Source organism: Stigmatopora argus, chromosome 13 (genome assembly GCF_051989625.1).
Source record: "Stigmatopora argus isolate UIUO_Sarg chromosome 13, RoL_Sarg_1.0, whole genome shotgun sequence".
NCBI classification, from domain to species: Eukaryota; Metazoa; Chordata; class Actinopteri; order Syngnathiformes; family Syngnathidae; genus Stigmatopora; species Stigmatopora argus.
The window spans coordinates 18,163,012-18,175,324 of record NC_135399.1 but is presented as its reverse complement, the minus strand read 5'-3'; the positions used below and the strand labels follow the sequence as shown (position 1 = coordinate 18,175,324).

The 12,313-nt window shown below is 57.1% G+C and overlaps 2 protein-coding genes across 4 annotated transcripts; both read right to left on the bottom strand.

Annotated features, from left to right (window-relative positions):
- Positions 1–23: 23 nt before the first annotated feature.
- Positions 24–4,584, bottom strand: gtdc1 (glycosyltransferase-like domain containing 1). Of its 2 annotated transcripts, none has more exons than XM_077616764.1 (10): positions 4,416–4,584; positions 3,238–3,691; positions 2,985–3,152; positions 2,683–2,859; positions 1,742–1,852; positions 946–1,055; positions 738–882; positions 587–657; positions 427–512; positions 24–233 (listed from the first exon to the last, which is right to left on the bottom strand). In XM_077616764.1, the coding sequence occupies exons 2-10, from the start codon at positions 3,495–3,497 to the stop codon at positions 84–86; spliced, it is 1,278 nt and encodes a 425-aa protein (XP_077472890.1). In that variant the 5' UTR covers positions 3,498–3,691; positions 4,416–4,584; the 3' UTR covers positions 24–83. The 2 variants fall into 2 exon arrangements, with proteins under 2 accessions (XP_077472890.1, XP_077472891.1); XM_077616765.1 differs by having other exon boundaries at positions 3,238–3,422; positions 4,416–4,573.
- A 49-nt stretch (positions 4,585–4,633) lies between these two features.
- LOC144086712 (zinc finger E-box-binding homeobox protein zag-1-like) lies at positions 4,634–11,182 on the bottom strand. 2 transcript variants are annotated; one of them, XM_077616759.1, is made up of 7 exons: positions 10,040–11,182; positions 8,801–9,086; positions 8,512–8,747; positions 8,287–8,389; positions 7,233–8,167; positions 6,754–6,916; positions 4,634–5,690 (listed from the first exon to the last, which is right to left on the bottom strand). In XM_077616759.1, exons 3-7 carry the CDS (start codon positions 8,536–8,538, stop codon positions 5,488–5,490), a joined length of 1,431 nt encoding a protein of 476 aa, XP_077472885.1. In that variant the 5' UTR covers positions 8,539–8,747; positions 8,801–9,086; positions 10,040–11,182; the 3' UTR covers positions 4,634–5,487. The 2 variants fall into 2 exon arrangements, with proteins under 2 accessions (XP_077472885.1, XP_077472884.1); XM_077616758.1 differs by lacking the exon at positions 8,801–9,086.
- Positions 11,183–12,313: the final 1,131 nt, after the last annotated feature.

Below are 12,313 nucleotides of genomic sequence, written 5' to 3'. Positions count from 1 at the left end.
AAAGAAAGCCAGCCTTTTGGGGGTTGAGGGGAAGACCTATTCAACCTTTTATTGGTAAAAGCAATTTGGAGAAAAGTACCAGGCTAGCACGGGAGCACCGACCTTCCTTCTTCTCGCCCGGCCGCCTCCGCCCGAGCCCCAAGCGGCTCGGTCGTTTCGTCCCTCCGTCGGGGGCTCAGCAGCGTTCGGTACTCCCCCTTGAGCACGTCCCAGGAAAAGCGAGACGTGTCCACCTGCAAGAGAGGCTAAGATAAGCGGCGCAGCTTTGACCTCGGAGTGGCGTTGGCTAAGCTCTGGGGGCATCGCGACTCGCCGGGCCTCTTTTCAAATCAATGAACTAAGGTGAAGGTTGACTTTTGACCCCATGCCGCCCGACGTGGCGTCGTTGGGGGCCAGCGGATTTGCCTTTCAACTCTGTCGCCTTACCCGGAGGGCGCGGGCGCGCGCCGGCCGACGGCAGAATTGGCGCAACCTCTTCAGCAGCTGCGGGGGGGTGGCGTACAGGCACTCGGCTGGGGGGAGAAAAAAAGGGGGTGGCGACGGGGGTCGTCTTAGTCGCGCGACCGACCGACCGACCGCCGCTCACCTGGGAAGATTTCCGGGTAGACCAAGGCTTTGGGGCAAAGAGGGTAACAGCCGCAGTGCGCCGCCTCCAACCTGAAGGCAAGCAAAGGAGCGTCGGAAGCGAGCTTCGGGGGGACGGACGGACGGACAGATGGAGGGCGGACGTCTCTCACATGGCCACGCCGAAAAACTCGTGGCAGGCGGTGGACACGGCCACGTCGGCTCGCCGCAGAATACCCAGGAAGTGCTCCCGGGACTCGGCGAAGCCCCAGTGGAGCACGTGCGCGTCAAGGAGTGGGCGGCAGCGAGAAAAGGCCTCTGGCGGGGCGGGGCAGAGGGGTGCCGGTTATCGTGTCGGACCCCCGCGCCGTCTTTGGGTACCTGGCGCCTCGGCGAAGCTTTCTCCCAGCACGGACAAGCGGAAGTCCAGTCCTTCCTCTTTCAGCTTCAGCACGGTGCTGAAGAACAGCTCTGGATTCTTGTCATGTTCCCTGCCAAGGCAAAAACATACGTCTCGTGGGCTTTTCTGACGCCACGCCGGCCGGGCCCCCTCTCGGACGTGGAGCGCGAGCTTTACCATTAAGCGTGTCATTCACTAGAGTTTGACAGAAATGCCCCAATAGTAACAGAAATTGAAGCCAAATTGACCCTACCTAAATAAAGAGGCTGTGGCCAGGCAAAATCAGGTTGCACGTTGTATCTTGCTCATGCTTTAAAATGAGCCGCAAGTGACCCATGGGTTTTTACCCACATTTGAGTACTGAAGCTCCAGATGCTAATTAAAAAAATACAATCATTTAACAAAATAGTATTTCGCAAGAATGAAGGATCTTTAACAAGATGGCTACCTTCGCTAAGGGAGGTTCTTATGCGGATCGGACATCCGTCCGTCCGTCCGTCCGTCCGTCCGTCCGTCCGTCGCGGCTGGCGTGAGGGACGACGGGACGGGACGGCGCTATCCAGGCCACCGGCAGATTAGCGTCAAAGATGAGAAGAAGATTGCGTCTGGCGGCGCGTTAATCCCAATTTGAGCGCAATAAAAGCGGGCGCAGCTGTAATCCAGCTGTGTTTTGCCCAGCCCAGAGCCGATTAGGGCGCCCCCACCGCCCTCGACATGACACGACGGCAAAAACACGCCGGACAAAAAGCTAAGCTCATTTGCGTGGCCGATACTCACCACCTGTGCGGCCAAACGATGTGTAGCGGCCGGGCGGGCGCATCCCTTTCCGTGTCCGCTTTGGCTTTCGCGTCCGCCGCCGCCACGTCCTCTTCCGCTTCCGTGGGCGTCCTGGAGGAGATACGGGCTTAAGTGGCCAAGCGAGACGTCAGACCGACGCCCAACGTGCTCGGCGGGGAGGAAGGAAGCCACATCATTTGGCGTAGCCGGACCAAATTGAGACGGGCCCAAAATTGGCCCTTCCACAACTGCCGACGCCATTTGGGGACTCGGGTTAGCCCGAGTGGAAAGGCGCGTGGGCGTCACCTCAGCGCGCCTCAACTGGTGGAGCGCAATTGACACTTGTACAGGTCAAATTGTTGGCCAATTTTAGCGCACCTGGTGGAAATGGTACGAGAAAACAGCTCAGAATTGAAATATATACGAAAGGGTTGATTCAACGATCGTTCCTCCAGAACGACCGGGTGGAGGTGGCTCAACTCCAAGGACACGCACGTGGCATGGTGCGACATCCTCCCTCCCCGGTGCCGCCAAGGTATTGGAGTGCCTCCGCGGAGGAGGAGGAGGAGGAGGAGGAGGAGGTGCGGGATTAATTTGGATGAAGGTGCTCAGCAGATGTTTTTGCGATTAAACTTGAGCTCCTTTGATTAAAGAGCAAACGGGCGAGGAGGCCACGGATCACACGCGTCACGTCACGTGTGAGCCCCCGTTTTAACGCCGCACTTTGCTTTGAAACATTTTTACGTCCGTTGGGCGAGCGCCCGGCACGTTCTATGGCACGCCGCCCCAAACCATAACGCTTTGGGCCAGCGTGATGGAGAAAGTACTTTACAATCTTCTCCGAGGTAGAATATTTGTTCTTGCTTTGGGATCCAACCCAAAAGACGCACACCACTTTAAGCACGGTGGGCGCCTCCGTGGGAAAGGAGAGCCGCACCCACCTGACGGCGTCGGCCAAGCGCAGCGGGAAGTAGAGCGCGCGGCACTTGGGCCGGATGAGCGAGGCCACGTCTCCCGGGGGCCGGCGCTCGGGGATCTTGTGGAGGAAGGCGCCCACGGACGACAGGAAGGACTCCATGTTGAAGGCCGAGTTGAAGACCACCTCGTCGGCCACCAGGCTGCAAAAAGGCGAGGCCGGCAAAGGGTGAGGGTTGGCGCCAAAAGGAGCGGCGGTGGCGCCAAAAGGACCGGAGGTGGCGCCAAAAGGACCGGAGGTGGCGCCCTCCCCTAGCTCGGACCTCACCATGACAGGATCTGGTTGTAGCCGTACTGGAAGTCGCGGTGCTGCTCTTTGCGCACCGGGTAGGCCAGCTGGTTCTCGTGGAAGTACAAGACCTTTTTCAGCCGGGCCAGGTCGGGACGGAGGGCCGCCAGCTCGCACAGGTTGAGCACCGAGCTGCAGAACAGGACCCTGACGGCGGGACGTGCAGCGTTAAAAAAAAAAAAAAACGAAATCAAAAGATCAATGGTACATTGGTCGCACGGACAAAACCCACCCGTATGCCGGGTCTGGGGGCACGCTGCGGCTGAAGTAAAGCGCCGAAGTGCGGGCTCTCCAGTGCCACTTCTTGGCGGGCAGCGTGAAGACGGCGGCGTCGGCGTCCAGGTGCTCCGCCAGCAGGTCCAGCAGCTGCTTGTGAGAACCCCCGTAGAAGGGCTCCAGGAGCAGGACCCGGGCGCCCTGGCGGTCGAAGCGGACGGGCATTGACACACGCTCCAGCGACCGGAGCGCAAAGTGATTGACGCGCGCCGCCATTACAGACACAATGGCGGCTCATTTGCGGGCGGCGGCGGCTCAATCAGCCGTATCTGCGCGCGGAAATGAGGCATCCCCGCCGGGCATTGTGGCCGCTCGCCGTCATTACGCGTGCCATTGTGCCGGCAAATAGGCGCCGCGCCACGCACGCCACGCCACGCCGCCGTCCTTCCTTCAAGGACCTTTGCGCGCTTCTGGAAAAAACACCGATCAAATGAAAACAGGTGACATTTTCTGACCACGGAACCACGTTGAATGACAAGATCAATTTGTCTCCCCCGCTGCCCTCCGTTCTAATATTCAACTCGTTTGAATGCCATCGACGGCGCTAGACGCCCAACTCATTTTGAACAGGACGACTGTCAGCCCTCACGAAAAATACCTTCATTTTTTCAAACGTATTATCCACCCTTTCATGTGCCCGTGATTATTTTCCATTCATTTGTACACACACACACACACGAACAAACAATGAACGGCGCTAGACGTCCAATCCGTTTGGACTGGGAGGGCCGTTTGAACGCAACAAGTCCAGCAGAAGCTCACTGAATTTGGGGCATATCGAGACCGCAGAAAGCAGCAGGTCTCGCTCGGTCCCTGGGACTCGGGAAAGAGAGTGAACGCTTGCCACAACTTGGACGTCCGAAAGAGACCAATTCTCGCGTAAAGGCGAGCCGGTCACTGTTTTGGTCGTATTCGGCGTTCTTATGGCTTAGTTATTCTGACCGCTCTGACAAGGCTAACAGCCAACTGCTAACTTGCGGCTAGGCTAGCACTTAGCTGTTAGCAGGCTCGACACGAAAGTTAAGCGGGTTAAACAAGTCTCCGCTTAGCAAAGCTAGCCGACGAGCTAAGGCCTAAATTAAAGTTTCCGTACTATGACGCTCAGAGACAGAAATGCTCGTGGGAGATTCGCACCTGGGACTCCATTTTTGACGGGACGGTCCGACGTGTCTATTATTTTTGGCGTCGCATCGTTTTGAATTTGTTTCCGGCGCCGTCCCGGCCGGACTTCCGGTCTTCTTCTTCGCCTCAGCTGCTGACCATAGCAAATCAAGTTCGTACATTGGAAAACTATGGAGTCCTCGGGCGGGGCCTTGTTGAAATGTGAAATTTAAAAGAAAAACAACTTTTTAGCGTTATTATCAGAGTTTATTTTTATTTTATTGTTTGTTCATCTTAAATTCAACAAATCAACTGGAAGTGAACTGATATTGAAAGATAGTCACGCACAAATGCATAGAAATCACATACTGTAGACTAGATGTCTGAAGACAGGCTTTGCAGCGGTTTGGAACAGGCGTCCAGTTTGCCTTCTTTGGCAGATTATTCATTAACTTTCCGGGTAAAAGAAGGTTTTTCCCTTTTTGTCCACTAGTCTAATTCTTGACAGAGTTTTAAAGTTCGATATGTGGCAAATTGTTGCCGCTTCCAGTTCTGACGTAAAATGGCTGACAGTTGGTCATGCTACTCCCCGTCGGCATCCAGCGTGCATCACACATATGTATTGCTTTTTTTTTTTAAAACATGAATGCAAAACGTCTCCAAATGAACAAGAAGTGACCCATATCAACAGGAATTGACTTGGTGCAACAGGGAGGGACCCCTAAATTCCCCAAAGTAAACAAAAAATGACACGAGATCAATAGCAAGTGATGTGGAAATACTCCAAAATAAACAGAAAGTGACAACCCGTAATTTCAACAAGATATGTCACGGCTCAATGTCTCCAGCTCTGTCATGTATATTAATACCGTTCACGCTGACCCATAAAAAGTCACTTTTGGAGGGTTATAGAAGACGAGGAAAAACCGTGGCTCCGTCGTCAAGAGAGCTGTCGATTTGTTCGCCGGTGGATTAGTTGTCGGTTAAGGGTGACCGTTGAGCGCGGTCCGCCACCTTTGCCCGGCGACGTGGATCTCGGCTCGGCCGGGACTCGAGCCGGCGACGTTAGCCCTCGGCGGCCTCCGCCTGCCCCCGTCGTCCCTCGTCAGCGGTCGCCGTGGGCCTCCCGCCGGCAGTAGGAGTAGCGATGGTTCATGTGCTGCGAGAAGGAGCCCGAGTGGGAGAAGCGCTTTCCGCACTTGTCGCAGCGGTAGGGTTTCTCGCCCGAGTGCAGGCGGGAATGCTCGATCAGGTGATGTTTGTGCTTGAAGGCCTTGTGGCACACGCCGCAGCGGTGGGGTCGCTTGCCTGAGGGACACAGCCGGTAACGCGTGCCGTCAAATGCCACAATAGGGGACGCGCTCTCCATTAGGATTCTCCGAGGGCAAATAAGAACGGGACTCCTAATCAAGACTAAATCGGGGGGCTCTCTCCAACGTGACTCTTTCGAGAGCGCGTATTTTGGGCGTTGCAAATGATCTGCAACCAGACGGTTTCAAAGAGGCACGCTTCCAAGAGGACTCGAACCCAAATGGCCGGTCGCGTCCCGAGCCTGCAACTCTTTGAAGCGTCTGTCGAGAATGATTCCATTTTGTCAGCTAATAATAATAATAATAATAATCGGACATAGGCCCTGTCGTCATTCTCACAACACAAAAGCCTACTTGTCATCACACGCAGAAACTGCGTGTGACGAAATTGATGGTGCTTCTCCATAAGCTACGTTTAATCGGCAAAAGACCTAAATAAGTGTAAGTTACGGACTTGTAATTTGTCATTCAGCTATGTCTGTGCGGCCAAATGTGACTGCTTTGGTTTCAAATTCTAAAGAGGAAACTTTCTGCAATACATACTAGTGTCCTGCAAGTGCAATCAGTGGATTGGCGTCAGGTGCTTCTCACAGCACAACCCCCGCTCCTCCTTCAAGTTTGTCAGCCTGGTTGCTGCTGCATGGCTTCCAAACGAAAAGCTGCCTGGTATAAACTACTGTCAAAGCCATTTCAAAACTTTTTTTTTGGACCTATTTCAAACGTGGGCCATCAAAGTGCAAACTTTTGACCATTGATGAGTGAGTGAGTGCCTCAAAGAAATTGAAGCATTGGACATATGAGGGAAGATGTAGCATCCCATAAGACTAGGCATTTATTCAACAGGGCTGGGCAAAATGTTAAATAAAGGGGCCAAAGTAAGTGCTTTGGTTTCAACCTCTAAAGAGGTTTCTGCTTTCTGCAACTCCTTACAAACACCGTACGACTCGTACGGTGTTTGCAAGGTTTTTTGGGGGGTTTGTAAGGGGAATCATAATCATTTATAAGGGCAGTTATCGGCAGAGATTGACAGGTATGGGAGGAATATATTAAAAAAAAAGTACCTGTGTGCTCATATTTGTGTCTGAGGAGGGAACTGCTCTTCTGGAATGTTTTGTGGCACAAGTCGCAGGCGTACGAACCGACGCCGCTCTCCTTTTGCCACTGGCTTTCTGTCGCGTCCTCCGCACCTGACAGGTAGTCGCAAGATCTGTCCAGTAGCGCCCTCTAGCGCACGCACACGCACATGCACGGAAAGAAAGAGGGAGGGAAGGAAGCGCACAGGGGCTCAGCGGTAATCCCGCACCTGTTGACCATGAGACACCTTCTGGAGCCCCTCCTCCACCCACCTTGATCCCAAGTCTGGACAGAGCTTAGGTCTGGAGACCCCCTGCCCTGCCGCCCATTTATGCTCATACCTTGACTCGCACTTGGCATTTGTCATTGACTTTGGGTCAAAGACCCCCCCCCCCCCCCACGTCTATCCCAATGGAGGGTCACCGTCACATTGGTGTCAAACAAGCCATTTCCCTCAAAAGCATACCTGAAAAGTGGTTTTCCACAAATTTTTCCCGGCACGCTGGATGTCCACCAGGGCGGCCGCTCCCGTCGCCAAGGCGTAGGCCACTCGGGACACCGAGGCGGCGGAGTCCGAGACCGGGCGCCGCTCGGGGGACGCCGACGCGGCCGGCGGGTAGGCCGTCTGGAGACCGCCGGCTTCCGTTCGCTCGGCCCGCCGCTTGGGCACCGAAAGGTCCAGCGGGGCGTCGGCGCGGAGGACGTCGGGGGACGGCGAGCCACCGCCGGGCTCCGGCGCCCGGTCCCGCGCTCCGGCGCCGTCGGAGAAGATGGGCCGGCTCCCGAGCGAGCCGTCGCTCTCGGGAAGGCGCGCCGCCAACCAATCCCTGACAAATTCTCGTGGGAGGCCCACGGCCAGGGAAATCTTCAGCAGTTCCTCCGAGTTGCGCTCCGGTGGGGGGGCGTCCTCCCGAGCCTTTCCGGCGCCGCCTTCCGGCCATTCCTCGAAGTCCGGGCCCGAAGCGGCCGGCACGCGCGGGTGGTCGGTCCGCCCGAGGCGGCGCTCGGGTCGCACTCCCGAGAAAGCCTCGGGACGGAAACGGCCGGCGTACGGGTCCCCGGGCTCCGCCGCGTAGGCCTTCTGGCGGATGGCGTCCCACGGCTTCGGCGACGCCCGGCGACTCCGGGGGACGCCGTTCGACGCGTCCGGCGTCGGGGTTAGGAAGTGGCGGTGGTCCCTAACCCCGAGGTAGTCCGGGAGCGCTTTTCCCCGCCGGACGTCGTCGGCGAGCCCGCGGTGGTGAAAGGCCGAGACGGGTCCGTGCCACCGCCGGCCGTCGGCGGGGGGCCCGGGCGGACGCCCGCGGGTCTCGGCGCATTTACGGCTGCTAATGTGCGAACTGTAGGAGCCCGAGTGGGAGAAGCGCTTTTTGCAATTGGGGCACTCGTACGGTTTCTCGCCTGGAAAGAGAAGGCGTTAGAGGGGGGCGGAGCTGGGTCGGGATGGCCCCGGGACCGCCCCGGGAGCGCCTCGGGACGGCCTCGGGACCACTCCCCACCTACTCGTGAGAGCCACGTACCGCTGTGGATGCGCAGGTGCTCCTTCAGGTGATGTTTGTACTTGAAGGCTTTTCCGCATTGGGCGCACTTGAATTTTCGCTTGGCGGCGCCTTCGTTCGGCGGCTGCCGACACCAAAGGGAAAAAGGTCAAGTGGAGGGGAGGGGCGGGTGTTAAATGGGGGTGACCTCCTTTCCAACGGGCCACCCATCCGGTAGTTTATTATTTGGACGACCCCGGCACCGACCTGCTCTCCGGTGGGCTCGGAGCCCATCTCCGGGCGGGCCGCTTCCGCCTCCTGGCCGGCGGGCGGCGACTCCGCCTCCTCGTCCGGGTCTTCCGGGTAGACGACGGCCGTGTCGCCGCGCCAAAGGTACCGGCGCGCCTCGGAGAAGAAGGGCGACCCGCCCGCCGTCCGTCCGTCCTCTTCTTCGGCTTCCGGCGTGGCCGCGATGTCGCGGTCGGGGTCGCCGTCCGACGCCACTGTGGGAGCGAGGTTATTGACGGGAGGCGCGACACGGGCGCGCCAATGTTACCGCGGCTTGCGATTCCGACGGCGCGGAGGCGGCTTCCGGGAACATTTGCAGAAGTGAAAGCGCTGACGGGGGTAGAGCCGCAAAGTCCGAGTCATCGTCTTCCCGTCAGACGAGCCGCCAGTCTCTGACTTTGCTTTGGATGGAGCCCGAGGCGTTTGTCTAAACGTTTGACGGCAAACGCGGGCAACGCGGGTCACCTGAGGGAGCGCTGGCCATTCGGGACTGCGCTCGCGCCCGGGTGCGCCTTAGGAGGTGGGGGCATTGGGAGTGGAGTGGCAAGCGCTGGCTGGCAAAGGGCATACATACTAAGTAACCAAGTGCACAAAGGACACACCCCCATCCCATTAAGCCCCCCCCCCTTGAGGCCATCTTTGTCAATGCCTCAGCGGTTTGCCATCAAGCATCCTCAAGCGCGCCAAAGGACCGTTTGTCATTGCGAGCGTCCCCGTTGCCGAAAGCCGCTTCCACGCTTTTGTCGACGCGGTCCCGTCAAGAGCATGTCGGTGGGCAAAAATGGAATTGGCACACGTCATTGGGAAAATAAAGCGCCTCACATCCCCCGATGCTTAGGATTTGCCAAGGTGACTTGCCCTTTCTGGCCTGTCCCCCCCCCAAAAAGGAAGGACTGGCAACTATTTGTGGTGACTTTTTAAAAGACCCTTCCTTCCAAGGCTCCATCTTTTGGGCTCCCATTTTGTCTACTGTTTTACATGGAAATGGGATGAACGGCACACTAAAATACCTTCAAGTGAATTCAAAGGGAGTTGTTTTGGGGGGAGAACACATTGCGGTGAAAAGGTGCCAGGTTCATTTTTTAACAGAGCTTCTCGTGACTTTCCTATCATTTATATTGTTCAGACATATTCTAGTCAATAGTCTAGAAGTTAGCAAAACAAATCCAGCTCTTTGGAAGAAAAAAAGGAAGTCTATCATTTGGCAGTCAAGTGTTCTCCAATGTCAGTTTTGTTTTCTCTCCTTTGACGGACAGGACAAAACTGGCGTTGATTTCAGCAAGTTTGCCCATCGGTGCTTTTGGAAGTCAAATGTCGATCACGGACGACAATTTTGGATTCTTTTCATTTTGTTTTGCTCTGAAAACAAGTGGGAGCGAATCCATCAAGTCGCTTGTGCGTTGAGGGTGCGAGTGCCTGCCTGCGTGCGTGCGTGCGTGCGTGCGTGCGTGCGTGAGTCAGTGAGCGAGTGCCTGCGTGCGTGCGTGCGTGCGTGCGTGCGTCTTACCGGTCTTTCTGCGCGGGTTTGCTTGTTTTCTCCTCTGGAAGCGCGCACGCTCCTCCATGGTCACTCGACCGGCTTGGGCTTGGACTCCGCTCTGACTTTGGCTTTGGCTTTGGCTTGGGCTTGGGCTTGGGCTCGGCTCGGCTTGGGCTCCGGCTCGGTCCGCCGCAGAGCGCACGCGCGCTCGCACACCCGGCCTTCAGCCTTCAGCCCTCCCGTCCGCGTCCAACGACGCTGGAGCAATGAGGGCGGACGGACAAGCGGCCCCGCTGGCTCCCTCGTGCTCCGCCCACGCAGGGGGAGGGAGGGAGGTAAGGGAGAAGGGCGCCGGTCACTTTGGCCCGCGACGTCACGGCTGCACGGCATCGAGGGGGAGTTCATCCCTGGTCCACCATCAGGACCAACCCCCCCCTTTGTCAACGGAAACCCAGAATATTTTCTATGTTCATCGTATACGTATATGGAAGAGAATGAAATCATCGTCTAAGTTTTCCCTTTTTGAGTCAAGCAAAGCATGCATAGTTACTAAAGCGATGTAGAGAGTCAAGCCAAAGGATTGGGACAATTTGGCAGTTGATTAACCATGGAGGAGTCTCTGTATCTTCTCCGGTGGGGGGCAGGAATTGACGGCGCCCAACGACTCGTGCGTTTGCGACGTGGCTGCCTCGCTCTCCAACGCCTTCCTTCCGTGTCGACGGGAAAGGCGTGGAGGGTTTGATTGACAGCGCCTGGCCGCGCTTCCTGCCTGGCCGGCTGAGGGGCCGATAAGGGCCCCCCTCTGGAGCTCAGATAAGCAAAAATAGAAGAAAGTGTCAAAAAGTAAGTCCGCTCCAAAAAGGCCAACGTGACCAGACGCCACAAACACGGGGCTTCGATACACCGATGGGGGTCGGTTGCCCAGACGATGGCTAAACGCCCGGGTGGGTCACGCGGGGAAGAAGAGCCAGAAAAGACACGGCGGGTGATGCCGGTGACCAATCGTGCGGACGGTGCACACAAGCGACCAAGCAGCCGTCCAAGCCACCCAAACGAGCACCAAAGCCCAAGAAAACAGGACAAGCCTACTCCCAACTATTTGTTGGAAAGAACCCCATTTCTCTGAGGACCAAAATCTAACCCTCTTTTTTTTCTCTCTGCTGCTCCAAAGGCCAAAGCACCCGCCCCCCCCCCCCCCTCGCTCACTGGGGGGGCCGCCCGGCGTTTGGTTCACGGGCGAACGGAAAACAAGAAATGAGGGTCGGGGCCCCCCCGAGTCCGCCCCATCCTCGGGGGTCCGGCCATCTGTCCCGGACTTCCCGCTGGGAAAGCCCGTCGGGCGCCCGGCGGGGGGGACGAGGTTGATGGAGCCCGTCGGCTAATCCAGATGAGCTCTTAAAGTGAGAGCAGGTTAGGATGTGGCAAAGCCGACGGCCAGGGGGATGGCGGTGGCAGCGGTGGCCAGCGAGAAGACCACTCGGGCAATGACCATGGACTAAAAAGAGCGCTTCTTTTTCCCAACGGAACGGCCCTCGTCCAATCCGTTGGGGGCAGAGGACCGCTCCGATCTTCAAATGTGACGAGGAACATGGGAAGAACATGTCTTGGCCTCCAAATGGAAACATTGGCCTGTACTTTTGGAAGCATTCAAAGTTGGAAGGGTGCCCATCGGCTAAAAAAAAATGCTAATGCCATGGATGTGGCGTGGGAGCTCAGTTCGGCGAGCAGAAGAAAGTGAGCCGCCTGGCCTCTTCCGACAGCCAGAAAGGCCCGGGCGGGACACCCAGCCGACCGAGCCTTTGGCCTTCGCGTCTCGTCACGTCCACCCACTCGGGGAGGGGGTGCTGAATGGCGGCTTTTGTTGGGCCCAGCGCGGCGGGAGCGGACGCGCTCCACACAAGAGCGGCGGGGACCGGACGAGCTCCAAGTCAAACTGGCAGCCTGGAGGCGTCCCTCCCGCCGCCTGTCAAACAAAAAACAAACACAACAACAACCAAAACAAAAAATGGCATCCCCCCCCCGCACCGCAGCCACTCCTGACCGCCCGTGTGGAGCGAGAGCCAAAGTTTACCCCGACCAAATGGATTGGACGTCCAGCAAGCAAAGCGGTCGAATAGTTGCCCGGCTTAGGCCGACGTCAACGACTGTGCCATTGCCATAACGACAATGTGGCCCTCGGCAAAAACGAGCTCGACGCCTGATCAGATTAGATGAGAATTTTATTTCAGGGTCTTCGGAGAGGGCCATTCAGGACTCGTCACGCGGGTACGCTGCCAAAGGGGAAAGAAAAAAAAATAAGTG